This window comes from Camarhynchus parvulus, chromosome 11 (genome assembly GCF_901933205.1).
Source record: "Camarhynchus parvulus chromosome 11, STF_HiC, whole genome shotgun sequence".
Lineage (NCBI taxonomy): Eukaryota > Metazoa > Chordata > Aves > Passeriformes > Thraupidae > Camarhynchus > Camarhynchus parvulus.
Window position 1 is genome coordinate 1,392,145 of NC_044581.1, and position 27,048 is coordinate 1,419,192.

The 27,048-nt window shown below is 52.0% G+C and overlaps 3 protein-coding genes across 3 annotated transcripts in view; 2 read left to right on the forward strand and 1 right to left on the reverse strand.

The window, feature by feature from the left end:
- Positions 1-2,492: 2,492 nt before the first annotated feature.
- Positions 2,493-5,665, forward strand: PABPN1L (PABPN1 like, cytoplasmic). The gene is made up of 8 exons (XM_030956151.1): positions 2,493-2,553; positions 3,064-3,238; positions 3,361-3,469; positions 3,872-3,936; positions 4,778-4,884; positions 4,959-5,046; positions 5,151-5,293; positions 5,582-5,665. Exons 1-8 carry the CDS (start codon positions 2,534-2,536, stop codon positions 5,619-5,621), a joined length of 747 nt encoding a protein of 248 aa, XP_030812011.1. The 5' UTR covers positions 2,493-2,533; the 3' UTR covers positions 5,622-5,665.
- Positions 5,666-7,940: 2,275 nt separating this feature from the next.
- TRAPPC2L (trafficking protein particle complex 2 like) lies at positions 7,941-10,604 on the reverse strand. Its single transcript, XM_030956034.1, has 5 exons — positions 10,549-10,604; positions 9,558-9,730; positions 9,039-9,126; positions 8,854-8,933; positions 7,941-8,121 (listed from the first exon to the last, which is right to left on the reverse strand). The coding sequence occupies exons 1-5, from the start codon at positions 10,579-10,581 to the stop codon at positions 8,076-8,078; spliced, it is 420 nt and encodes a 139-aa protein (XP_030811894.1). The 5' UTR covers positions 10,582-10,604; the 3' UTR covers positions 7,941-8,075.
- Positions 10,605-10,664: 60 nt separating this feature from the next.
- GALNS (galactosamine (N-acetyl)-6-sulfatase) overlaps positions 10,665-27,048 on the forward strand; it is a 40,507-nt gene continuing 24,123 nt past the window's right edge. The window contains exons 1-9 of the mRNA XM_030956296.1: positions 10,665-10,796; positions 13,020-13,143; positions 14,365-14,439; positions 15,367-15,469; positions 17,602-17,745; positions 19,228-19,294; positions 19,401-19,528; positions 20,229-20,368; positions 21,560-21,663. Of these exons, the coding sequence (XP_030812156.1) occupies positions 10,674-10,796; positions 13,020-13,143; positions 14,365-14,439; positions 15,367-15,469; positions 17,602-17,745; positions 19,228-19,294; positions 19,401-19,528; positions 20,229-20,368; positions 21,560-21,663 (1,008 nt within the window). The 5' untranslated portion in view covers positions 10,665-10,673. The remainder of the gene's footprint in view (positions 10,797-13,019; positions 13,144-14,364; positions 14,440-15,366; positions 15,470-17,601; positions 17,746-19,227; positions 19,295-19,400; positions 19,529-20,228; positions 20,369-21,559; positions 21,664-27,048) is intronic.

The following is a 27,048-nucleotide window of genomic DNA, read 5'->3' on the forward strand; positions in this document are numbered from 1 at the left end:
TGGGGATTGTGCTGCCGGTCACAGGGCTGGGCTGGGCCACAGCAGAGCTTGGGACACGCCAAGGGTGATGTCACTGGCCCTGTGCCACTGTCACCCAGCCCTGCTGCGGGTTCTGTGCGCCCCAAGGCCTTGGTGCATCCCCTGGGAGGGCTCTGCACACCCCAAAATCTTGGTGCGTCACCTTGGGATGAGTTCTGTGCACCCTGAGACCCTGAGGGGTTTCTGTGCACCCCGAGATCTCTCTGAATCCTCCCAGGGTTGTTCTTCTGAGGTCTCGGTGCATCCCCCCCAGGAGGTTTCTCTGCACCCCAAGATCTTGGTGCATCCTCCTGGGAAGGTTCTGTGCGCCCCAAGGTCTTGGCGCATCCCCCCAGGGGTTTCCTGTGCACTCCAAGGTCTTGGCCCAACCCTGGGGATGTTTCTGTGTCCCCCAAGACCTCGGTGCACCCCTTGGGTGGTTTCTGTGCCCCCCACCCCAACGCTGGGAGCGTCGCCGGGTGCCCCTCCCGTGACTGTTCACTTTATTTATGGTGTGACATATGTAATATTGTCTATTTTTCTTACGTTTCCTGAGAAGAGGTAATATATAAGAGTATTGCAGGTGCCCCTGCTCGCCCGGGTGTCCGGCCCGTCCCCGCCGTGTCCCCGCCCGTCCCCGGCCCCGCTCCTGCCGGGGCTCTGCCTCTCTACCTCCACCTCGCCGGGAAACCGGGGGCCAGAGCCCTTCCCCAGGGTCTGCTCTCCTTTCCGCTCCACTCCCTGCTGGTTTGCTTTTTTTTGTTTGGAATTATTATGATTTTTTTTTTAAATTTTAATTAAGAATAAAACTACTCTACAGAACCTTGCATTGAAACCAAAAGCCGAGGGAGGGGAGGGAGGGCACGGCGGTGACGGGCGGCCAAACCAGAACGACAGCTTTAAATGTCAGATTTCCCAAAAAAATAAAATAAAAATAGTGCTGCGGGGAGGACGGAGCGGCCGCGGGGCTGCGGTGGTGCTGTGGGTGTTTCCCTGGGGCTTTGCTCCGAAATGGTGGTGCTGGGGACCAAGGGACCTGTGCCACGTGCTGTGCCCCTCTGGTGGCACCTCGGAGGGGGCAGTGTGGTGCTGGCACAGCCTGGCCGGGGCGGGGGCTGTGGGGCAGCCTGGGGACACGGGGTGCCACATCGGGTCCCCAGGCTGCTCCCGGGTGTCCTGCTCCGGTCCCGGCTGGGGCAGGGGGCCGTGCTGGGGACACGGGGACAGCGTGTCGCAGGTGCCCGTGCCCGCGGGGAGGCAGAGCCCAGGGCGCTGGGTGCTGGTGTGGCACCGAGCTGGGAGGTGGCAGGAGGGACGTGGCTCTCTCGGGGTCCCCTCTCCAGCCCCTTCCTCTCGTTCCCAACCCAAAATCCCAGCTGAAACCAAAGTGCCACGTCCCGGCGAGGCTGGAGCAGGGCTCCCACACGTGCCTGGCTTTTGCTCCATCACTGCCAGAGCCCCCCGAACTCCCCTGCAGCATCTCCTCCTCCTCCTCCTCCTCCTCCTCTTCCTCCTCCGGGGACTGCTGGGATCCCCCTCTGCGTCCCAGCGGGTTTGAGGCTGGGGACAAGATGCCACTGTGTTCCCCGGTCCCAGGCACTGTGATGGGGTGTCCCCCGCGCCGTGGCGGCCCCGGGGGCTCCTCCGATGTCACCGAACGCCATGGCCCCGGCGGGGAGGTGGTGCCGGTGTCCCCCGTCCCTGGCGGCCGCTTCCCCGGGCCCGTGCGGGGCTGAGCCCTGCCCCGGCTGCCCTGCCAGCCCCGGCCTGGGGACACCGGGGGGGTTGGAAAGCAGAGCCCCCCGCCCGGGCCAGGCGTGGGGCCAGCCCACGATGAGAGATGACGTGGTAGGACTTTCCTTCGGCATGCTGTCCCCCCTTGCTGTTCCCCGCTTTCTCTAAGTGTACTGTATGTTTGACCTGTGAAAGATGTAAACTTTATGATTCAGGTTATGTCTGTTCTTAACTCTGTATCTGTGTAATAAAGACAATTTAATATCAACCAGAGGCTCCATAGCTTGGGCTTGTGCTGGGTGCCCTCATCCCCCACTCCTGGCAGTGCTTTGCACCCTGTGCCCCCACTCCTGCCTCGGGGGTTCATTACGGCCCTGGAGCCGCTCACTGCAAAGGAGGGGCGTCCATGGAGGGGTAACTCAGGTGTGTCCTCGGGGCACTCAGAGGGATGTGTCCCACCTGTGGCTGCAGCTCCGCCCTTGGGGTGCCCCCTGCTGCACCTGCGCTGCCGGTTGGCCGCAGCCCCGGCCCCACAGCCGGCCCGCTGCGCTGGGAGGGGCGGAGGAGCCCTGCCCACCCCGATCCGCCCCAGCTGAACGGCGTTGCCGGGTCTCGAACCCGCGGCCCCGAGACCGCCCCTGCCGGCGGGTGGGCGGGGCCTGGGCGCGCGCCCCGCCCCGATTGGCCGCTGATGTGTGAAAAGTGGCGCGCGGGCACGAGCCCCGCTCGTGGTGGCGGGAGAGCCGCACGTGGTCGCCGGTGGCGCGGGCCGCGCGCAGCAATGTTCGGGGGCCGGGCCAGGTGCGTGCGAGCTCGGGGCCGCGGGGCCTCCGGCCGGACACGGCTCCGGGACACCGCCCGGCACGGCCGGACACCGCTCCACGGGCTGCTGCCCGGGCGGCTCTCCGCTCCCCCGGGTCAGAGGGCGTGTCCTTCCGTGCGCCCCTCGGGGGTTGGGAGGGTGCGGCTCTTCCTCGGCTGTTCGCTCTCCGCAGCTCTGCCGGTGGCCGTGTGCTGCCTGCCCGTTCCCTTCCCTACCCGCCGCTGGGGTTTTTGCGCTTTAGGGCAGCTGCTTCCCTGTTCCCTCTGTAGCCCCCGTGAGCTGGGAATCGGCTCAGTGTGAACCGGAGCCCTTTTGGCTGCGCTTTGCAGTCTGGGGCTTTGCTGCACAGAGAAGCAGCTGCATTAATGCCACCTCTCCATCCTCCTGCTGGAAACGCCCTGCACGCCCTCGCCTGGCGGAGGCTGTGCTTTAGCCGAGACGTTAAATGGCTGTTGGTTCAATGCCCTTTTGCCCCCTCTCCTGCCCAGTCCTCTGTTCCTGGACACTTCGGAGATCTGGTGGCAGGACCCACCGTCCCTGCAAGCGGAGGCGGCGCCCTGGGACGTGGCGGAGGTGGCAGCCGTGTGCAAGGCAGCGGATGAGGGCTCAGAGCCGAGCCCCCAGGAGGGGAACAGCGCGGAGAAGCAGGATGTTCAGGACCCGGTGAGTGCCTGCCTGGACAGTGAGCCAGCTTTCCCTGGTGCCCCAAGGAAATGGGGGCGTTTTTACACCTGGGGTGTCCCTGCTCCGAGTGCTGCTCGTGCAATTCTTGGTTTGGGATTCAGGAGCTGGAGGCCATCAAAGCCAAACTGCGGGAAATAGAGAAGGAGGATGAGAGGCTGAAGGAGCTGCAGCTGGAAGCTGAGAATCACCTGTTCATGAGCTCAGAAGCAGGTATGGGTTGTCCCTGGATGCTTTTGTCCCTCCTCAGGGACCCCTGTGTGGCACAGGATGACAACCAGAGTATTTGCCTCTGCCTCACTGGGCACATAAGGTGGGTAAAGGGGGTTCCAGGCCTGCTAATGCACATTCTATCAGCTCTAACCACCTACCTGTGTGAGCCCAGATGTAGTAAATTAATTTAATTGCATTTAATTCAATTAAGTAATTGAGTTTAGTACCAACAGCCCCAGTAGAGGAGTCACTGTGAAAAGGGGCAAGGGGGTGGAGGAGGAGGCAGCAGAGTGAGGGTTTGGATGCCCCTGGATGTGACTGGGGATCTGGGGAGCTCAGGGGTGGCTGTGCTGGGAGCAGGCAGATGTCCCTCTGTCCATGACAAATCCCTTCTCTCCACAGCTCTCTTCCCACTGACAACCAAGGAGAAGATGGAGGCTGACCAGCGTTCCATCTACGTGGGCAATGTAAGTGGGAGCCCCTGCCACTGCTCAGCTGGGTGTGTGGCCCAAATCCCTGGTGTGGGGCCCACCTCTCCCCCCAAAGCCTGGCTGTTCCCATCCCAGTGTTTCTCCTCAGCCCAGGCTGGGAACGTGGCTCATTGTCTGCCACTTGCAGCTCACCTGTTGCAATGTCAGCTCCCCAAAAGTCCCCTGGAAGCTGTGGGTTGTGTGGTGTTGCCGTGGTGTTGCCTGTTCCTTCAAAACAGGGCGGGTTGTCTGTTGGATTTGTGTTCCAGGTGGGAGCACTCAGAGCTGGGAGGGTCCCCTGACCCTCAGTAGGGGCTGAGCTGTGCTGGGGGGGCCAGCTGGGCCCTTTGTCTCCCCTGCTGGATTTGCTGCCTTGAGAGGCTGGTCTGGAACAGAGACCAGACAGAGCTAAATGGACAAGATAGGTATTTACTGAAAGGCCTTAAAAGAACACACCTTGGGCAGCACAAGAGCCTGGCCAGGGCTGCACCCAGGTTGAATCCAAGATGGATCCCAGTCACAAGTTTTTACACTTTTATAAGTTTTGGTTCATCTACATATTGGGTTCAATTGTCCAGTTACAGCTCCAGGTCATGAAGTCTCAACCCCCTGCCTTGCCCCCTTCCCTTCACAGCTGTTTGTGCTTTTTGGGTAAGGCTGTCCTTGATTCTCCAGCTGGGAAGGGATAGTTTTGTCCAACCACCCTGTGAAGAGACCCTACTAACACCTCATGGGAAGTTTCAGAGTTGCACACCAGGCAGCAGAGAACCTGAAGAATGTAAAAGCTAAACCCCAAGGCATCATGCCAGCGAGCTGAGGGCTGGGGCTGTCATTGCAGGTGGATTACGGGGGCACAGCAGAAGAGCTGGAGTCTCACTTCAACAGCTGTGGGCAGATCAACCGCGTCACCATCCTCTGTGACAAGTTCTCGGGCCACCCCAAAGGGTCAGTGCAGTGTGCAGGGGGGGCTGGGGGTCTGCAGGGTGTCCCTGGGGCTCTGCTCACAGCATTGCCCACAGCTATGCCTACATCGAGTTCGAGGAGCAGAGCTCTGTGAAGGCTGCGGTGGAGCTGGACGAGAGCGTCTTCAGGGGCCGTGTCATCAAGGTGAGAGCTGGGGGGGCCCTGGGGGGCTGCTCCCCCCATTCCCAGCCCTGCCTGCCTGGGGCTGGGCCAAACCCCAGCTCCAGCAGCCCCTCCCTGCCCTGCAGGTGCTGCCCAAGAGGACCAACATGCCCGGCATCAGCAGCACGGACCGCGGCGGCTACCGGGGCTGCTTCCACGCCCGGGGCGGGCTGGGCCGCTGGGGGGGCCCCTACGGGCAGCAGCCCCGGGTCAGGGGGAGAACCTACAGGTGAGGCTGGCTGTGGGGGCTCCTCAGGTGTGCAGCACGATGGGCTTTGCTGTGCCCCTCTCACCCTGGGAGGATGGAGGAGGGCTCTGGTGGGAAGGAATATCTGGAATGTTGGAGTTGTCACCCTGTCCCTGCAGGAATTTTGGGGAGTGGTGGGTGGGCATTGCACTGCCAGCCTGACCAGTGCCTGGCTGTGCAGGAGGGGGGATCCCAGCCCCTGGAAGGGTGAAGGAGCAAGCAGGGAGTGGTGCCCCTGTGCCTCAGGGTGTTGCTTTTGTTCCTGTGTAGGGGTCGGGCAAGGCTGCTGCCTTGGTATTTTCCATACTAGAAGAGGCTGGACTGCCTGGTGATGCCAGTGGGACTTGAAACGAGGAGACGGGATTGGAGAGATTTAAAAATATGCCTGCCCAAGCCAAAAAAGATTAATTTTAAAAATGCCATCTGCCTGGCCGTGAGGATTACTGGTGAGCCCCGTGCTGGGCTGCAGGAGGGAAGATGGGATCTGCTGCATGCTGCCAGCACCCAGGAGAGCTCATCCCACCTCTGCCCAGAGCGTTGTGTTTGCACGGAGAACAGGCTCATTCCAGAGAACTCTGTCCTGGGAAGGGAAGAGCTCTCCCAGACCATCAAGACTCCTCCTTATCCCATGGAAAAGGCTGTCCTGGAGGGTTTGGTTTGGCTCCTGCCTGGCTGCATGCCTTCCATGCCACTGCTTGGCCATGAAGCTCCTCAGCTCTTCCTACAGCAGCTGGATGCTCAGCCTTCTCTTCTTCTGAGAACCTAAAGGCTGTTTCCTTTCCCAAATCCATGGAGAAAGTTTTGGGTTGCTGCAGCTCCAGATCTGATTGCTGGGGAGCTTTTCCTTCATCAGCCCTGGGTGTGACCTTCCTCTTGGGAAGCCTGGTGTGGTTTGGGTCTGGTTTTTAGCTCGCTGTGTTTGTGCATCCAGGACAGGGAAAAAAGCATCTCTTGTTTCTCTGGGAGCCTCTGTATCTCTGTGGTAGTTAAACAAGACCTGGGTGTCACAAAATCCTTCCTCTTTTTTTAGTTTGGCTGTCAGCAAACCCCTCTTCCTTCCCTCCTGCCTTTATTCCAAGCTCCAGGGGTTAAAAGGTGCTGGCAACTCCTCACTTTATTTCTTGCATAGCAGCATTACAAAACCACCTTCACTGGTGCAGGTTTGGTCTGGTCTCTTCATTCCCATCACCATTCCTGCTCTGGAGTCACTTTTGGGGATGGTGGGAGCCCTGCTGGAGGCTCAGGACCAAAGAGCACCACAGGAGCTGGGTACCAGGGAAGTTAAGGGTCCTGGCTCTTCCCTTTCCTGCTGGATTTGTGTTTATGCAGCCCCATGTTTTTAAAGGAAAAGCTTTGTGTTAGAATGGGCAGGCTGGGAACCCGGGCAGACAGCATTCCTGGGAGAAGTTCTGCATGGAAATGGGTTTTATTATGTAATTCTCCCTCTAATCTTTCAGGATCCTTGGTTAGGATTCCTCTAACCCAGATGCAGCAGATGCAACCGACTCCTAAAGCAGCTTTTCACAGCTCAGGGGCATTGCCAGGCTAAAAATCCCACTGATTTTTTTTTTTTCCCCTTTAAGATCTCTAGATTTTTTTAAAGCTTGGGGCCTTAACTCTTCATGTTGTGTTGATATTGTCCTCAGAGCTGCTGAGACTGACCTTGATTTGAGATACCCTTAGGCTTAGACTATAAACCAGCTTTTTCTAGGGCTTCTGTTTGATAGGATTATAAATTTTTGAGGGTTATTTTTTAATAAAAAACTACTTTGGGGTATTTGGACTCTCTTGTGGAAGAGGCAACACTGAGCTGCCATCTCTGTGAGTGAAAACAGCCAAATTTTTTAGATGAAAACATTTGTGGATAACAGTGCACAGCTGTGCCTTGTGGAGATGGTGGGAGAGGCTTGAGCCTCCCATGATATTCCAGGTGGTTGCTGATAAAATGTACTTAAGTTCTGTTTGAGAAAGCATTTGTAACTGTTACTTATTTTTAAAATAAATGATCCTGCTGTGTGAAGTTCATGTGCAGTTCTGGCTTTGTCCAGGCTCCTGGGGTCCCCTGGGGCTGGGCAGATCTGTTATTTTTAGCTGGTTTCTGTGGTTTTGAACTGAGGAGGTGCTTGCAGTAGAGCTGTGTGTGCCTGCTCCTGCCTGCATCTCCTCTGCTGAAGCAGGAGTGATGGAGCTGGGGTGCTTTTCAGTGCAATTTGTGCTTTATTCCAGATAAATACCTGCTGCTGATGTGGGAGTCTGTAATTAGAGCAGCAGGGAGCTGCAGGGGAGGAGATGCTAATGGAGATGAATTTGGGATGAGGCAGGCAGCTGTGCAATCCTGATGGCTTAATCCATGCCTGGATTGGGTGGGTTTATTCCAGCTGCTCTACCTGGGCTGGGAGTCACTGTGCAAAGTGGTAACAGCACCTGAGGCACCCAGAAATCAGCCCAGGCAGGGAAACTCCTGGAAAGGTTTGGGTTGGAAGGGCCCTTGGAGCTCCTCTTGTTCCAGGGGGGCTTGGAGCAGCCTGGGACAGTGCAAGATGTCCCTATGAGGTGGCTTTAGTGTCCTTTCCCACCCAAACCATGCCATGAGTCTGTGAGCAGTGGTTTGTGTTTGCTCGAGTACAAATCCAGGCAAACCTTGCAGGTGTCACGTTTATTTTACACAGAACAAATTTAAATTATTACACAGAATGGAATATTTACAGCACTGCAGGCATGTTCCTGCACACAGGGAATGTTTCCCAGGGGGGTGGCAAGGGCTTCAGCACACCTGCATCATCATGGAGTTCACCATGGTATCAAAAGCCCTGGAGAGGGAAATAACCAGAGATTATTAAAGGAAGCAGCTCATTCTGCACAGCTTCTGTAACAAAACCACTTTCTCACCCTGCCTCTGCCTGGACACAGGGTTTTCCTCTTTACAGCACAGGCTGTTGAGGGATTAATGACTTTTAATTAAGCTGAGGTAAGGACAGGTCTTATCCTGGCTGCTGCTCTGTGTCTGCAAAGTTGTTCTTGCCAAGGCCACAGCAACTCCCAATTTATTGAAATTCCCTGTGAGGTTACAATGGGAATGAGGGACACTGACCCTCACAGGTGAGGAATTCCATGTGCTGCATGTTTGTCCCTACCCAAGGATAAACCCTGGACAAGGGCACTTGTTCACTCTAGCCTGTTCTACTTACTACACTTTAATATTCACAGTTATTAAATCTGCAAAAGACCTCTAGGACCATCAAGTCCAACTATTGTTACCTCTATTTTCAGGTAATTCTTTGTCCCAAAAAGATACATTTTTTTTTTGGCTTAATGTTTGTAACCCCAGTTCTGAGGTAGCAGTGGGAGTTCAGTAGAACTTTTTATGACACCTTCAGTTTTGCAGGAGTAGGAATGGCCCCAAACCAACAGCACTGTTCTCATTAATGCTCTTAGAGCACACACCTGAACTGGCCAACCACAGGTTGGTCCTGTGGCATCAGAGGTGCCCTGAAAATGCCAGGAAGGTGTCCAAGAGATCCATGTGGACACAAGCCACTCACCTGGAATGGATCCTGTCCCCAGGGTTGTAGAAGGGGTTACACATGATGTCTGTGTAGGAGTTGTGCAGCTTCCGGAACATCTGCAAAGGGAGGGGAGGTGAATCCATCAACTGCTGGCTCCTCAGCAGTCCTGGGGAGCTGGGAGGGGCAGCCCCAGTGAGGTGGCTGTGCTCTGGGGCACTCACACTGCGGATCTCGTTGTCCCTCAGGGCTGTGTTGGAGGAGTCCACCACCATGACAAACTTCACCTTGGAGTTGGTCACGTAGCCATAGCTGGGCAGGGGTCAAGGAGCTGCTCCCACACAGCCAAAAACCAGGCTGGGCTGTGCCCAGAGGGGCAGGCTGACAGGAAACATGGGGGAACCTCCTCCTGAGGGGCAGGCACTGAGCTGATCTCTCTGTGACAGGGACAGCACCCAGGGAATGGCTGGAGCTGGGCCAGGGCAGGTTCAGGGTGGAGAGCAGGGCAAGGTTCTTCCCTCAGAGGGTGCTGGGCACTGCCCAGGCTCCCCAGGGAATGGGCATGGCCTCAAAGCTGCCAGAGCTCCAGGAGAGGTTGGACAGTGCTCTCAGGGATGCCCAGGGTGGGGTTGTTGGGGTGTCTGGGCAGGGCTGGGGTTGGACTGGATGATCCCTTCCAGCTCAGGACATTCTGTGATTAAACTAAACCCACAGTGGCCTGGCCCAAGGCTTGACAAAGATACACCTTGTAGTCTTCAGTGGGGTAGAGGAGCCCCAGGTAGAGCTCCCTCTGGTCCACCAGGGCTTTGCCCATGGCTGAGATCTTCTCATCCACCACGTCCAGGGAGGTGTGCACGGTGTAGTGGAACTTCAGCTCGTTCTCCGTGGGGACACTCCGGATGTACAGGGGGTAATTCTGGGAGCAGAGCAAGCCACACTGCCTGGAACTGCTGCTGCCAGAGCTGGTTAACCCTTTCTGTTCCCAGCACAGCACCTCTGGAGCACAGCTGTCCCCGCGGCAGGAGAACCATTTGCACAGGCAGCACACAAGGCTCAGGTCTCTGTGCTCTCCTGCCCCAGCAGAGCCTGTGCCTGTCTGTGCCAAGGAAAACCCTTCTGTCCCTGCAGCAGGACAGCCCAGAGCACCCTCACACTGTGCCTGTGCTGGCTGCCCAGCCCAATTCACCCCAGCGGCTGCCCAGCCCTGCCCCTGGCTCTGTTCTGCTTCCCTCACCCCCATCCAGACCCCACAACCCGAGATCCTGCCCACTGCCCTCTCCCCTACCCCACAGCTCCAGTCCTGCTCAGACCCTAAAAAAGGGTGACCGTCCCCTCACCCTTTCCCACACCCCACTGATCTCTTGTCCTCCACAACCCCACAACCTGAGGCCCAGCCCCTCTCCCCTCACCCTTCCCCAGACCCCACTGACTCCCTGTTCCCCTCAACCCCACAACCCAAAATCCTGCCCATTCCCCTCTCCCATACCCCACAACCTCCCCGGCCCCACAGCCCCGGCCTCTTTCCCCTCAGCATTCTCCCGACCCCACTGATCCTTGCTCCCCTCAGCCGCACAACCTGAGGCCTCTGCTCCCCGTTCACACCTCGCTGCTGCACCCGGCCCCACTCAGGCCTCATGACGCCATCTGGGCCCGCTGTCCCCGTGTCCCGCCGTCCCCCCGTGTCCCTCTGTCCCCCCGTGTCCCGCTGTCCCCCCGTGTCCCGCCGCCCCGCACCTCCTTGGCGATCACGGCGATGCACACCGCCATCTTGGCCCCGCCCCTCCCGGTCCCGCCGGGTCACGCGGCACGCGCGGTCACGTGGTGCGGCGCGGTCAGGTGGCGCGCGCGGCCCGGTTGCCATGGCGAGCGCGGCGCCGGGGCCGCGGGGCCTGCGCTGGGCCCTGGGCCCGCTGGGGCTCTGCTGGGCCCTGCTGGGCCCCGCCACCGCCACCACCAACATCGTCCTGCTGCTCATGGACGACGTGAGTGCGGCCACTCCGAGGGGTGGTGTCGTCCCGCGGGGGGGTGACATGGAGGGACGGGTGTGCGGGGCCCGGAGCGCTGTGCGGCTGAGGCGGGACCGGGAGCCGGGCGGGTCCGGCCGGGCAGGGCAGGCTGACAGGGGTCCCATCAGTCCGTACAAACGTTCCCGTGGGTGTCACAGGACGGTGCCAGGCTGTTCCCAGGGGTGTCCAGGGACAGGAGGAGCAGCAGCGGCCACGAACCAAACCACGAGAAGTTCCCTCTGAACGCGAGGGAGAGTCTGTGCCCATGGAGGGTGGCAGAGCCCTGGCACAGCTGCCCAGGGACGTGGGGTCTCCTGTCTGGAGCCATCCCAAAGCCACCTGGACGTGTCCCTGTGTCACCTGCCCCAGGTGTCCCTGCCTTGGGCTGGATGATCTCCAGCGCTCCCTTCCTACCCTGATGATTGCTGGTCACAAGAAGGGGCTTGGTGGCCTCCTGAAAAACTGAACAAGAAAAGTAATTCTGCTCATTATTGCTCTCTGAACTGGGAAGAGAAGAAATGACAGTAAATTATTAAAGAGCAGAAATTATCGCAGATTTATTTCTAACTCAAAATCTTTTCAATTTTGCACCCTTGGCCACATTGATAAGGAATTATATTCATTTCCAATACATTCAGGTCACTGCCATCTACCCAGTTTGCTTCTCTCCTGATAATTTCCTGTCCCCTTCCGGGTGTGTTTGTGGCGGAAATGTGGAAATGTTTGTTGCTGTTTGAAGCTACTCAAGGAGCTCACGAGGGTGGGCAAACCCTTCCCTTTCTGCCAGTTTATCGTGCCCATTGTTCCATGGTGTTCCCACACTCCTGAGCAGGAGAATCCCCTGCTTTTCCAGCCAGCTGAGCCTCTGCAGGGGCTGCCCAGGCAGGTTTGGAGTGCCCAGCCCGGGAGGTGCCCAAGGAAGGACTGGAGGTGGCACTCAGTGCTCTGGGCTGGGGACAAGGTGGGGACTGGGCACAGCTTGGGCTCAGAGTATTTCCCAAGCTCAGTGATTTCGGTTTTCCATTCAGGAGTATTTCCCCCTCCCAGGCTGGTGTTTGTAATTTTCCAGAGGAAAGCTCTCTGGGACAGGGGTTCTCCCACTCTGGAAGTGATGGTACAGCATGAGGCTCCTGTCTGCAGCTTCTGTGAACTATTGATTTATTTAATATGTTCATTAAATACACCTTTCCCTGGATTTTGTCCCTTCACCCTCTGTAACTCTGGAATTAGAGCCACACAAGATTCTTTTTGTCTTTCTTCCTTGATAAACAAAAATCAAGAACTTGGGGATGAATCCATTGGGTCCACTTTAATTCCTCATCCCAGGGGGAACCATTTAATTGCTCCTTAACTCAGAAACCATTTCTGCAACGATTTCCTTGTCCAAGCTGATGGCACCAGGTGGTTCCCTGAGGATCTGGATGCATCCGTGGCTCACCTGACACACACCTTGCCTTTCCCAAGGCACAGCAGAATCCCCAGCACCTGTGGTGCTCATTGAGCTGCTCCCTTCCAGAGCCTTCTGCCTGGAGCTGGGAATGGTTTCCAGCAGTGAGCACAGAGCCCTGATGGGAATGTTGTGGTTCTCCTGGTGTGTCCCCTCGGGGTCAGGAGGAAGAGCAGGGTGGAGGCACACTCCTGCAGATAAGCACAGGGACTGGTGATGCCTCTGGCAGATTCCTCAGGCTTTTCAAACACTGCCTGGCTTTTCCTGCAGTGCTGCTTTGGAGTTCAGGCCTTCCCCTTGTGTTTGCAGTCCTGCAGAGGGACAGATGCAGAGGCTGAGGTGGAATCCTGGCCTCCAGCACAGCAGGGCAGGCACTGAGGGCTCAGACATGGCAGCTGCACAGCCCTGAGTAAACCACGTGTAACTTCCTCTTCCTCCTTGCTCTGGGTGTGCCTCAGGCCTCTGAGTAACACTGAAGGCACTGGGCTTCTTGCAAGTGCTTTAATCCCTGTTAATAAATCATTTAATCCTCAATTTCCCACCCACCAGGGGAAAGTGTGAGAGTTCCCTGCTCCACAGGGCTGGCAGAGATCATTTGTGTCACATTTGTGTCACATTTGTGAGGCGCTGAGTAGGGAGATGAGCACTGTAAACATTTATAAATTAAGGGGTACAATGAAAGTGTTATGTGGGCCCAAAAAATGTGGTTGTGGGAAGGGATTTTGACATCTTCTGGTGTGTTCCTTTTACAGATGGGCTGGGGGGATTTGGGAGCTTTCGGAGAGCCTTCTAAGGAAACCCCTAACCTAGACCAGATGGCTGCAGAAGGGATGCTGTTCCTGGATTTTTACACTGCCAGCCCCCTCTGCTCTCCCTGTAAGTACACTGCACTTGGAACCACGTCAGCATGAGAAACATCTCCTCCCTCTGAGGAGTTTGGGGTGTGTGCCAGCCTCTGACACGGGCTAACAACCAAAGCAGTGCCTGCCCTCAGGCCAGAGATCACATTTGCTGCTTTGATCTTGCATTTTGCTCCCTTCTTATTTCTGTTTGGATTGGAAACCCGACAGCTCTCAGCTTGTACAGAGCACTGCTTCAGTGATCAGTGCAGCTGAAGGATTTTTGTACCATTTCAGTTCAGTGCTCCAGCCTTAGTCATTGCATTTTTTTTATCTTTCTCATTTTGGGTTAAACAAAGCAGGATCTGATCTGTTGCTGGACATATTTGGTCTAATTCTGTTGGCTCTGGTGGGACTTTCGTGCAAGGAGAGGCAGCAGTTTGTGTCCTGCTTTTGACTCTGGTGTCTTACAAGACTCCTGGGACAGGGACAAGTGATAAAAGGAACGTTTGGGTCTGGGAGAGGCAGATATTTTTCTCCTTGTTGTTTTTTCTGTGAGGTGGTTTCTTTATTTTTTTGCTTTCTTTTTTCCCTCAAACCTGATTAGCTGCCAAGAACTGAAGCAAAAATGAAGAACAGGGGCTTTTTATTTGGGCTCTCATTTAGGATAGCACTTGCCAGTGTGTTGGTGATGTCCTTGCTCAGAAAAGGCATTTAAGATATGCTGAAATCCTGCTAAGCCAGTGGTGGCACTGCATATGCTTGAAGTTAAACATCTGTTTAAATATTCCCTGCAGTCAGGACTTGACTTTTATTGTCAAAGCTGGACAGCTCTTTCTTTGTGTTTCATGATTTTTGTTCAGTCAAGCTCGAAAGCTTAGCCTTGAGCATCTAATCAGTTTGTGCTAGGATTTCCTCTTAAATACATTATAAATATATATATAACTGAGCTGTAAGGGTTGCTCCATTGACTATTCAAAGGAATGACTCTTCAGTGTGGCTAATTTAATAAAGGGGCCAAATTTCAGCTGGAATAACTCAAATGATGCATCAGAACTGGTTCTCCCCATGGCTCATGGGAGAGTGTGAGTGATTTAGTGGCTGGCTGTGACAAGAGGACACTGACACGCTCCAGTCAGTGTGCAGCCCTCATCCTCCTACAATAATATTATAGAACAATATAATACCTATATTCAGGTTTTAATACCTGAGCATTAAGCAGAGAATGGCTGTAAAGAGATGTTTGTGTTGGTTGCAGCAAGGGCAGCCCTGCTGACGGGCCGGCTCCCGGTCAGGAATGGCTTTTACACCACCAATGGACATGCCAGGAACGGTAGGAGCCTCATCCCTCACCTCTCTTCCTCTCCTGATTTCCCTCTGGGCCTTGTAGGAAGTTTCTCTTTGGACAAAGGGGATCTTCCCCATGGGAGTTCCAGAGTGCCACCAAACCCTGTTAAGTGTGGGTAATAAGTGTGAATTTTATTGCTTCCTCCTCCTCAAATGAGGAGGATAAACCAGGCTGCTTGATCCATTTGTTTCTGCTGGCTGGGAAATGTTTCCTCTGGGCAGGGGAATTGGGGTCTGGTGAGGGACAATCAGGTGGGGGAGAGCTGGCTGCTCACAGGTTTATTCAGCAGGCAGATTTCCACCCAGTTTCAGAGCAGGTTCCATCCCTCATGCCTCTGGGGCTGCCAGGGAAGGTCCCTGGGTTGATTTGTGTCCCAGAGTGACAAGTGCCACGTGCTGGGACATGGCTGGGCAGGAGCAGCAGCCTGGGGTTGATTCCCTGAGCACAGTCACACCTGGGAGCCTCAGGGACTGAGACACATTCTTCATTTCCTTCAGAATCACAGAATGAATTAGGTTGGAAAAGACCTTTGGGATCATCAAGTCCAGCCTATAATAGATCAGATCAGCCCTTGCAGTCTGAGCACCTTTATTGGTTATTTGAGTTAGGAAAAGGCTGCCTTCATTTTAGAAAACACAAAGCAAATTTACAGCAAAAGGACCACCCCTAAAGCACCTGATTTGCTATGTCATCTCCCTTTCAAGGGTCTCACCTCCACTCTGGGGTGGCAGCTCCCTTTATCATTTGCCCTCATGCACAAGTGGGTGGAAATCTCCCTTTGGCCTCCCTGGATCAATTTATTCTCTCCATCCCATGGGAGGACTTCCAGGGAATGGCATTGCTGGGACTCCTGAGCTGTGTGCTGTAATATTTTGGAGAGTCAGAAAAGTGTTTTTGATTTGTTTTCCACAGCATACACACCACAGGACATAGTAGGAGGAATCCCAGATTCTGAATTACTGCTTCCAGAGCTCCTGAAGAAAGCTGGTTACACCAATAAGATCATTGGCAAATGGTAAATTTATTTGGAGGTGTCTTGCTTTGAGATTTCACTCTGTGTGTGTTGGGAAGGAGCAGCAATAAAAACAGAATTACAGGAAAAAAAAAAACAACTTTTGAAGCTCAAATGTCCAACTTTGGAAAGTGTGGTGGATCTTGCCCCTGCTGGGATCAATTCCTGAGTGTTCCCATTACAAGTGCTTACATATGTCTTCATACAAAGAGTTGATGAGGTTTTATATGTGTATATGTATTTATAAACTCCTCAACTCTGGGCTTTTATCCACACCTCACACCACTTATTTAATCAGAAAACACCAGGATATTCTGTTGGAATTTGCCTTGAGCACCTACGTGGTTTTTATCTTTGACTCTTGCTGTATTTTGGGTTTTTATTAATGAACTGAATTCCTGTGGAAACTAACAGGAATTTCTTTATCAGTTTCATTAATAAGTTAGAGAAGGCTGAGTTTGAATTGTGGTTGGATTCACCTGCTGGAACTGGGAGGAAAGCAAAGCACCCTAAGACAGTGAATTATTTATCAGCACAAATCCAGGCAGGAGAATGGCCCTGAGGGATCAGCTCAGTGAGCTGGGTGCAATCAGCTGCAGTTCAGTGCTAATAAATGGAAATTCATACACTCAGGGAAAAGGAATAAACAAGGCAAATGCAGATTGGTGCCAGTTCCTTGGAAAAAAAGGCAAATCTGGAAGGACCTGCAGCTGTTAACAGGAATAGGACTAAGTAGGAATGTGCAGGGCATTATTGTGCATCCAAAAACTTCTCCTGGTCAGGGCTGGGAGTGATACCCTGGAGAGGTGTGAAGAAATGCAGGGTCTAATCCTGGCCTCACAGAGGTTTTCCAGCAGAAAATTTTCTTAATGTTTCATCATCCCTTCTAAAATCTCTTCAGGGTGTCCTGTGACAGTAAATTCCATGGTTTAATTATAAGTTTGCAAGTCAAGTATTTTCCATGTCCAGTGTGGAATTTGTTGTGTTTCATTAAAACTCATTTTTTTGTGCTGTAAGACGCAGAGACTGATCTGGATCTGAGTCACTGTTTAATGTCTCTGTAAGTTCTTTCAGGGCTTTTGTAGAATAAGATGTTTTTCCATCTGCCCTGTTGTAGGAACAGCCAGGAATAACTTTGTGTTCCCACATCTACAAAAAGGGAAAGGGTGGAATCCTGCAGGTCAGACCTGAAGTGGCAGTTACATCACCAAGCTGTAACCAGAGCTGAAATGAGGATTCTTTCTGTAATAACTCATTTGGAACAGCTCAGAGTAACTCCAAGGGTCATTTTACTCCAGGGAATGCATTTTATGCCCTTTATGCTCAGAAGGTGCAGAGGGGGATGGCACAAAGTGGACAGGGGGCAGATCAGGCTTGTGAGGAGAAGATGGAATGGTTAAATAAACATTGAGCCACCAAGATCCCCTTTAGAGACAGAGAGCATGGGGATTCTCTCTCCTCAAGGTGCTATAAATGCAGGAAATGTAGGATTTGCAATACAAAACCTGGAGATTAGAGAGGAGCTTCATCTGGATGTTAAGGATGGAGGATTTTCAAGCTGCACAGTAGAGAGGAGCTGTCATCAGGAGTAGCTAAATGTGTTTTATGTCCACATGTGCACACAAAAACCTCATTTCATTTCCATTCAGGTCTCTTTGTACCATTTTGGCAGCGTGAATGCTCCATAAAGGGGATGAGGATGGAATGGTGCATTTCATGAGCTCTGCCTTGTGTTTTTACAGCTCAGTGGGATAAAAGGGACTTGTCATAGATCAGAATCCTTAAGTGAAACGTTGTGTGCATCTCTGCAGTGGTTTGGGGCAGTGTAGTCCATCAGTGCTGATCATCAGACAGCATGGGAGAAGACACCAGTGGAAGGAAAAAATGGAAAACAGTGATTGGAGAGTAAATAAAATGGAATATAAGTGAGCACTGGGGTGAGTCTGCATGGCTGTGCTTGCAACAAGTGTGAGAGAGCTCAAGACACTGCTCTGGAGTCATTTATGTGATTGAAATGCTTTGAGTTTTGATTTCTTAGGCAGACACTGTGTTCTTGCATGCTGTTCTGATGACCTGATGAGGTGTGGCTCCTCTGCAGCAGAATTTTGACTGTGACCTGCTGTTTTTGTTGCCAGGCACTTGGGGCACAGGCCCCAGTTCCACCCCCTGAGGCACGGCTTTGATGAGTGGTTTGGGTCCCCAAACTGCCACTTCGGGCCCTACGACAGCACCGAGCGCCCCAACATCCCCGTGTACAGGGACTGGGACATGGCTGGCAGGTAACCCGTGGGGAAGGGAGACAGGACAGCCCTAGAAATATCATTGTCTGGCAAAAGATTGTGAGAATATGGAGACTATAAGCGAGATTGAAATGAAGGCAAGCTTTGAGATACCTGAGTTACTGAACAACGGGAAAACAGTGGTGTGGCTGACTGAAGGCAATCCCCTTTTGATGGAACAACACCCTCTGCTTGCAGACCCTGCAGGTCAGAGCAGACCCTACAGCTTGGCAGAAGGGGCCCAAAGAGGAGTTTTTAGGGTTTAAAATGTAACACAGTGTGGTAATGTAATGATTCTTATAGGCTGTATGTAAATGCTGTAGGATTTGTATCTTGTACTAGATTGGTTAGTGAGAATCAGAATATTCAACACAGAAGATTTATTGTATTGTAACAGGAACCTCGCTCTCTCATCCTCTCTTTTACTCTCTCATCCTCTACCACACTCTTGCCTTCTCTCTCTGTACCCCTCTCTTCACTTCCCTCAGGCCTGCTCCAGCTGTGGCTGGCAGCTCCCAGCAGGGCCCTGCACCCAGGCCCTTTGCAATGAACCCCAAATTCCTGACCTGGCTGCAGAGATCTCTCATCTCTGTCTGTCCCCACTGTCCTACCCCCATCACTCCTACATACCCCAGCTCCTGGCCTGCCTCTGGGCTGCTCCGGGCTCTCCCTGCTGCCATTTCACACCTACATGGGCTTTAGGGGTCCATCCAAGCCAGATCATTCTGGGGTCCCCTGGTTCTGTGGTTCTTAAAGGTCCAACACCATGACCAACCTGGCAGTGTCATGTGGATGGTGCAGGGATGTGGGGCTGCCCTCCCAGAGCTGTTTGCTCATCCCTGGCACCCTAAAGGCTTCCACTCTTGGAAGCTGCTCCCATTCTGCACTCAAAGACCTCTTTGTGCCTTCTCTTCCTGTTTGGAATAACATTTTGTGTGTTTGCATAGCTCCATTCCCTGCTCCCAGTCTGCAGTCTGGGCCCTTCTTGTCCATTTATTTTTCACTCTGGTGTTGTCTCATTTCACTGCTGTTACTCCCCTGAGCACTTCCCCAGGCCCTTCTCTGCTTTACTGCTGGCTAAAGATCCCTCTAAAATAATGTTTCCAAAGCAGCCCATGTTCTGCTTCCAGCATTTCTCTGTCTCACTGAAAGTTGTTGTGTACTTCTGAAATTTTATTCACATTTCAACCAGCTCTTTATGAATCACCAGGAGATTTTAAAGCATTTTGCCCCCTACAGCAGAAGTCCAGTCCCTCAGGTTTGTCCAAAACTTTAAGTCATTAATTTACATCAAGCTCTGTCACCAGTTTCTCCCGTAAGAACAATTATGGTGACATATTTCTAATATCTGAAGAGTAACTGTGACTTGTTTGTCACCTCCTTACACAGGGGAACAAATCCATAAAAGGGGAAAAAATCCTTTTTCTGATGTTTATTCCTTAGGATTGATTCTTTTCCCTCTCTGATTCCTTTTCTCTTAAGATACTATGAGGACTTCAAAATTGATCTGAAGACAGGTGAAGCCAACTTGACTCAGCTCTACCTCCAGGTACTATTTTAGTGCTGACTTCTAAGCCAAGGTGACTTTCTGCTTTTTTTTTTTTTGGAGAAATTTTGATGGCAGAGGATAAATTCATTTTTATTGTTGTTTACAGGAAGCTCTGGATTTTATTAGCAAGCAGCAGGCCAGCCAGCAGCCATTCTTTTTATACTGGGCAATTGATGCTACCCACGCTCCTGTTTATGCCTCCAAACAGTTCCTGGGCACGAGTCAGAGAGGGCTGTAAGTTCTGCTTTTTGGGGTTGTTTTAATTAATTCCTCCTGCAGCTACAACAGCCAACCTGAGCAGTGGTTGGTAGATCCAAGGCATGGATCACTCCTCAAGTGTGTGTGTGCTGAAATGCATTATTTGCTTGAATTGTTGTTTCATAATTTGGCTTTAATCTGAAGTGAAGCTCGCATGACCCCAGGGGGAGGAGGGGGGCTCTAAGCTCCTTTGCCAGTTGTGTGAGGAGTGAAATGCTGTCTGTGGCACAGATGAATTTTTAGAAGGCTTTTGTATGATCAGTGCCTGTTTTAGAAGCCTATAAATGGGACCAGCAAATAGAAAACACTCCTAAAAATGCAGTTTGGAGGCGGAAAAGAGTCTGTAGACACTGGGACTGTTGCTTCAAAGAGTTTCTAACCATAAGGAAAGCCATGTTATTACCTCCCAGTCTGTGGCAAGGTGGGTTTGCCTCTGTTTGTGAATTTTATGGCTGAATTCCTCTGTCCAAGACTGACTCACAGCTGAGCAAACCCTGACCCTCAGTACCTAAGGGCTGCTCTCTGCAGGCCAGAGACACAAAAGTTTGCAGTGGCAGCAGAAAACCTGATGCATGAGAAAGATTTCTGCAGCACAGGTACAAATTCAATCCACTGAACTCATTGTGCTGACCCTTTTTTTGCTGCTCTGAGTGTTTTGCATCTCCTTTTGCCTCAGGTATGGGGATGCTGTGAGGGAGATCGATGACAGCGTTGGGAAAATCCTGAAGCACCTCCAGCAGCTGGGCATCAGTGAGAACACCTTTGTGTTCTTCACCTCTGATAACGGGGCTGCTCTCATTTCAGCTCCCAAGCAAGGTGAGGCTCAGCTGAACAAACCTGACCTGGGAAATCAAGGCTTAAATCTCTTTCTCTCTGAGGAGAAAAAAAAGCCCTGTGTGGGGGGTCTGTGTTGTGAGGTAGGAGAAGCCTCAAAAGACAGACTATTTATGTTTGGAATAATTTATGTGCAGTGCCTCTGGTCGCTGTTGGAGGAGGTGTCCTTGGCCAAATGCAATTTTTCCTGCCCCAGTGTTGCTGTTACCTGTGTGTATTTGCACTGTCAGGGAGGGAATATTCTGTAATTTATTGGGAACCAGGCTCAGTAACTTAGCAGGGTGTTTACTCTCCATCTGCCAAATGCATATTTCAGCCTTCTGAGCAATTAGAGAGACTTCAAGAGTCCCTCATTCTTTAGCTCTCATGAAAAATACCAAGAAGAGAAACGAGTTTTGTTAGCTAACAAATTTTCTTTTGTTTCAGTGATGGTTTCTCTGAAACGAATCACTGCAAATTGATTTTAGAACCTGCTCTCTTCTCTTTGGAGCCAGGCTTGGCTTGTGGTTATTGAACCACAGAGCAGGGAGTAACCTGAGTTCTGATTTCAGCTCAGCCACTGGCTTTGACTTTGTGTGACCTGGAATCAGTTATGAGACCTCCCTGATTGTTCCTTGGCCAGCTGAGCTCCAGGGCTGGGTTAAAACTCCAGATATTCCTGCAAAGCCCTGGTCATCTCTGAGTGACTGTTCAAGGAATGCAGGATTATTTTTCTCTCTCTTACACCTTCATCTAATATTTTTCTGGTACTATAAAATTTTAAATAATTATGAAATTATGAAAAAATGCTATTTCTGCCCAAAAGTCTCAGATTTCCTTTGGTTACAGACAGCAGTTAACATCCTTAGAGGAAAGGAGAACACCAGTGAGGTGTTTCCTGTTTATTTGGTTTGGTTTTAATTTGGTTGTTGATAACAAGGTGTGTTTAACTGTCACTTTCTCCCTGTGCTGAAAAGACACTCCTAAAATTTCATCACAAATGGACATTGAAAAAAACCCCCACAAACACAACACAACAAACAAGGAAATAATGACAAAAAACCCAACTCTGGCCATGTCCGTTGGAGACGCATCCATGCAGAAATGAGAATTCATTTCAAACCAGCCTGGGTGAGAGTGTCCTTTTGAAATGCTGGTGTTTTGTGGGGTTTAAGGCTTTTTTTCTGTCCCTAGGAGGAAGCAATGGGCCTTTCCTGTGTGGCAAACAAACCACCTTCGAGGGTGGCATGAGGGAGCCGGCCATCGCCTGGTGGCCCGGCCACATCCCTGCAGGAGGGGTGAGTCTCTGCCTGGGGCAGCTCACAGCAGCCTGGGGGGCTGCAGGGAGTGGAGGGCTCCTTGCTGGGCTTTGCTTCACACTCTTACCGTGCCCCAAGTCCAGGTGTTTGTGTGAATAAGGAGCTGCTGCTGCTGCCCCAGACAGCTGTGCCATTTTAATGCAAATTTGCATTAATATTTGTGCTCAGTTTTGCTGTGAGGCTCTGCTCTTGTCTTCCTGCTCTTTTTAACCTCTTTACTCTTTTGGACCTTGATATTTCTCATGTGTTTGAACAAACTGGAGCATAAAGAGCAGGAATTTGCTCCCCACACTCCCCATGCCCTGAGGTACTGAGGGGTTTGACCCTCACATCTCTCACTTTGGTGCTTGATGAAAGTCCCACTCAGGGAGGTTCAGACACCACGATTGCTCTGTGCTGCCTGTACACAAATGCAGATATGATCACTTCAGAATAACCCCCCAGTGGCACTGCTAGCCCCCCTTGTCCCAGCTCTCATTACAGAAGGATGCAATCAGTCCTGCTGCAGGATCCCAGGGACAGCAGAGCCCCCTCCCCCTGGTGAGCATCCCTGAGCCCTGCAGAAAGTGATCCTTCATTAGCTGGGCACCGTGCTCCAGCCTGCAAACTGGTCATAAATAAAACATTTGTGGAGGTTGCATTCCATTGGGGTGGTTTAATTGAGGCAGGCTAATGATAATTTATCATTTACATTTAGGAGGGACCATGAGGCAGCTCAGATCTGCAGCTGAGGGCAGGAGGGTGGTTTGGTTTCATTATTTTTCGAGAGTTCACCAAACCTACCAAGGATGGTTTATTATTTTTCTAATTTGAAATGAAAACAGTCGTTTTGTTTAAATTTAAACATTTCCATAAAGCCTTTGCAAGCCAAGTACAACAGCCCTGGGCTAGCGAGGGAGAACATGAAACTGCAGCTGAGTGTTTTGTTTGCTGCGTCCAAACTAAATAATGTGCTAAAAGTAAACATGCATTATAAATGGGGACAAGAAAATGCCCAAATTTAAAAATTCTTTCCATTGTAGTAACTCTGAGGATAATTAAGAACAGGAGGAGAGAGAAATCCTTGTGCCTGCTTCTTTTCTGCCTGGCTGGGACCCCTCTCCCAGGTAGAATTTGGGAGCTGCTGTTTGAATTGCTGTGCAGAGCTGTGTGTGCAGGGTGGGCTGGGCAGCTGAGCTGTGCCTGGAGCTCCCAGATTTTGGGATGCACCCAAAATCTCTCCTCCACCATGCCAGTGTCAGCCTTAAGCACGTGCTCAACCTCAAATCCTCCTTATCTGCTGCTCAGGAACTGTGATAGAAACTCACCTGTGTTTTCTGCTTGTGTTCTTGCCTTCGAGGCTCCAGCACTGCTCCTCAGCAGCCCTGACCACAGGTGAGAGATTTGTGTCCACCACTGCATTTTTGGCTTTTTTTCCTGTACCGTGCTGTAGCTTCACCATCCTCTGGAGGAGATTGAACTGTTCAGCCCCAGTGCATTCCAGGTAGCTGTGAAATGTGGGAAAGCTGCTTCAAAGTCTCTCATTGCTCCTACTTGATAAGAGTCAAAGGAAACAAAGACTTGGGAGTTCTGAACTTCAGCACAAAGCTGAAGTCCTCCCTGTGCTGGGTTTGCTCCCAGGGCAGTGGTTTGAGGAGCAAGGGAAGGGCCAGGAGCTGTTTCAGGTGGAACAGCTGCAGCCAGGAAAGGAGAGTTTGTGTCTCTGGCCAGTGAGATCCAGTTGTTGTGTGGAAAGCTCTGTCTGCTGATGAGAATGCTCCAGGGAGACTTCACTGCAGCCTTGCAGTGCCTTGGGAATGGAGGGAAAGGGACTTTTTATATGGGCAGATAGTGCCAGGACAAGGGGGAATGGCTCCCACTGCCAGAGGGCAGGGTTAGGTGGGATATTGGGAAGGGATTCCTCCCTGTGAGGCTGTGAGGCCCTGGTACAGGTGCCCAGAGCAGCTGGGGCTGCCCCTGAATCCCTGGCAGTGCCCAAGGCCAGGCTGGACAGGGCTTGGGGCACTCTGGGACACTGGGAGGTGTCCCTGCCATGGCAGGGGTGGCACTGGATAATCTTTCATGTCCCTTCCAACTCAAACCATTCCATGATTCCACTTGGCAGTTTGTTAATAATTTTATTGATCCACAAGGCTGGGGGGTTTTGTTTTTATTAAAGGGCATATTCCTTTAATAAAAACACAGGAGCACCTCGGTCTAAACACAAGGAGTGAGGGACAGGGTGGGAGCACCTGCCAGGCTCTCCGTGGAGCTGGGGATAATTGGTGCAGTTGGCTGCTTTGCAGGTTTTTGGAGGGGAAAGATGCCTCAGGAGTGTGTGTTGCTCTTGGCATCAACACTCAGTGAGTTCTGCTCCCCACCAGGAATATTTATTCCCACACAAACAGCCTGGCTGCACTTCCCTCCTTGGCTCCGTTTTCCAGGTGAATTCACAACAAATCAGCGTTTCAACATTCCCCACATCACATCTGCCTTCTGGAAGGATCCAGCTGGAAAAAAAAAATCATATTCTATTGGTATTTGAATCCTCCTCCTCTCTCCCCTCGCCCTCCTCCCCTTCCTCTCTCGTGCCTGCTTCCTGAAGGAGAAAAGAACATATCAACCCAAAGACAGCATTGCAACCTTTTCTTCCCTATCTCCCATGGGGCGCAAATTGAAATTGAATTAGACAGGGATATCAGGTCTGCTCGCTGTGATAACTGTAAAAGGATTTTATTTAAAAACACCCTGACATTTGTTCACCCAGTTTCAAATATTTAGCTTTCCTCCTTTCCATTCCTGGCGGGGGCGACTTTATTAATTGTCGCCTTTGATTCAGAGTTAAAGCTTGAAAGCACTGATAACAGCACTGGGGACTATTTCTTCCAGCGCCGTGGCCCACAGCAAAAGGATTTCATTTTCTTAAAGACGTTGTGTGGATACTGAGAGTTTATTAAAAAGAAGGGGGGGAAGGAGGGGGAAAAAAATCCGTCCTTACGTGCGTAATACCGGCTGTTCCTCACTGATACAGCAATATCTGATCTCCCTCCGTTTATATATTATTTATTTTCTCTGGGCTCTTGCCCTCTCTGGATTTTTCTTTCTCTTTTCTTGAAAAAAAAATGAAATAAATAAAAGGGAAAGGCAACCAGAATGAAGGAGCCCTGTTGACAGGAGAAAAATGGTAATTTTTTTATTTTTTCTCTGAAAATACTTCAAAGTTTTATATAAACATTAACCTTTTTTTTTCCCCTTTTTCCTTCTTCAATGTGGTGCTGCAGAGCACAGATAAATCCAAGTGGCTGTGGCATGGGCATTTAATTTCCTTAAGAAGTTTTCTCTGCTTCACGGCAAAAATGTTGTCTGAGAGCAGAAACGTAATTGGATGATTAAAGAGAGTCATCTACATCTGGTGCTGGTTAATAAGGGCCAGGACAAGGGGAGCGTGGTGGCCCCCCAGGAGTGTCCCCACGCTCTGGATAAATGAGGTGACATTAAAGGCACGAGCCCGGGGTCAGTGATTGCCTCTTATCAAAAGATTGAGGCGCTGGGACGGAGCCACAACAGGAAAAGTGATTTTTGGATTAGATGGAGAAATTGTGAGAGCTCTGATTACAAAAGGGCTCAGCCAGGGGCTGGCTGCTGGGCTGGGTGGGGGGAGCAGGAGGGGTTGGAGCTGCTCCTTCTGCAGCTCTGCAGGTGGGAATGGGCCCAGGGAGGAACCCCCAGGGCTGGGAGCTGCTCATGGCTCAGCTTCTGCCCTGGGGACAGGGCTCAGAGGGACCTCAGCCATGTCCTTGTGCAGGGACAGGGCTCAGAGGGACCTCAGCCATGTCCTTGTGCAGGGACAGGGCTCAGAGGGACCTCAGCCATGTCCCTGTGCAGGGACAGGGCTCAGAGGGACCTCAGCCATGTCCTTGTGCAGGGACAGGGCTCAGAGGGACCTCAGCCGTGTCCCTGTGCAGGGACAGGGCTCAGAGGGACCTCAGCCGTGTCCTTGTGCAGGGACAGGGCTCAGAGGGACCCTGGCCATGTCCCTGTGCAGGGACAGGGCTCAGAGGGACCCTGGCCATGTCCCTGTGCAGGGACAGGGCTCAGAGGACCTCAGCCTTGGCCTGTCTGTGCAGGGACAGGGCTCAGAGGGACCTCAGCCATGTCCTTGTGCAGGGACAGGGCTCAGAGGGACCTCAGCCATGTCCTTGTGCAGGGACAGGGCTCAGAGGGACCCTGGCCATGTCCCTGTGCAGGGACAGGGCTCAGAGGGACCTCAGCCATGTCCTTGTGCAGGGACAGGGCTCAGAGGGACCTCAGCCGTGTCCCTGTGCAGGGTGGGGACAGGACAGGGGCCAGGAGCTGATCCCAGGGAGTTCCACCTGGACATGAGGCAGAGCTTTCCTCTGTGCCCAGAGGGGGTGTGGAGTTCCCTCAGGGGACATCCCAGAGCTGCCTGGACGCCATCCTGGGCCCTGTGCTCTGGGATGGCCCTGCTGGAGCTGGGGAGTGGGACTGGATGATTAAAATCATTTTAAGGAGAGGAAAAGGCTGCACTAAAATAAAGAATAAATGTTCTCCAAACCCCATCCAAGCTGGCCTTAAGCACTTCCAGAGCTGGGACAGCCACAGTTTGTCTGGGAAACATCTCCCTTTGTGCCTGTCCCCAAGGCCAGGCTGAGCAGGACCTTTCCCAGGCTGTGGCCATGGCTAAATCATGGATAAATCCTGAACTGAGGGCCCTGTTGGTCATGGTCAGCTGATCCAGCTGCTTTCCCAAGGATTTCCACAGCCAGGTTCCCTCTTGTGCTTCAAGCTCTGCACTTTGTTTCCTCCCAAGGAATTGTGGCAGGATTCTTGCATGCAGCTTTAATAAGATGTGTTCCTGCCAACACCTCCTGATGAATGAAAGCCATTAAAAATTGAAATGACTGTAATCAAGTAATGTGATATTGTAATGTTAAACTTGTAATTAGGCCCCTGCATGTTGCTTTCTCCAGTTCTTTTTTTTTTAAATTTCTTAATTCTTCCTTTGTGTTCACTTTGTTCAGCCCAGCCTCTTAATACAAGGTTTAGTATCCCTTTTTTTCCCCTTTATTTTTGAGCCAGCATCTCATAAAAATTCATTTATCATGTCATCATTTGTTGCATTTAAATAATTTGTGTCAGCTTAGGGGCTGGGGGTCTGTTTGTGAGTAGAATCAGAGGTAAAAGGTCTTTGATAGTCCCAACATTGTTCTGTTGGGATTGGACTTGGATTTTAGTCAGAAAGTGCTTTGGTGCTCACAGCTATGGGGTTGTATCCAGTGGTTTCTTGTTTCCCAACAAGTGCTGTGGCTGAAAATGCTCTTTTCCTGTCACATCTTGTGCTGGTGCATCCTGGTGCTCCTGATA

Bases quoted from the DNA above. Each gene is read 5' to 3' on its own strand.
- PABPN1L (XM_030956151.1), top strand. From the start codon at position 2,534: ATGTTCGGGGGCCGGGCCAG. The intron at 2,554-3,063 runs GTGCGTGCGAGC...TCTCCTGCCCAG, and splicing joins ATGTTCGGGGGCCGGGCCAG to TCCTCTGTTCCTGGACACTT. The intron at 3,937-4,777 runs GTAAGTGGGAGC...CTGTCATTGCAG, and splicing joins GTTCCATCTACGTGGGCAAT to GTGGATTACGGGGGCACAGC.
- TRAPPC2L (XM_030956034.1), bottom strand. From the start codon at position 10,581: ATGGCGGTGTGCATCGCCGTGATCGCCAAGGAG. The intron at 9,731-10,548 runs GTGCGGGGCGGC...CTCTGCTCCCAG, and splicing joins TCGCCGTGATCGCCAAGGAG to AATTACCCCCTGTACATCCG. The intron at 8,934-9,038 runs GTGAGTGCCCCA...CTCCCTTTGCAG, and splicing joins GGGACAACGAGATCCGCAGT to ATGTTCCGGAAGCTGCACAA.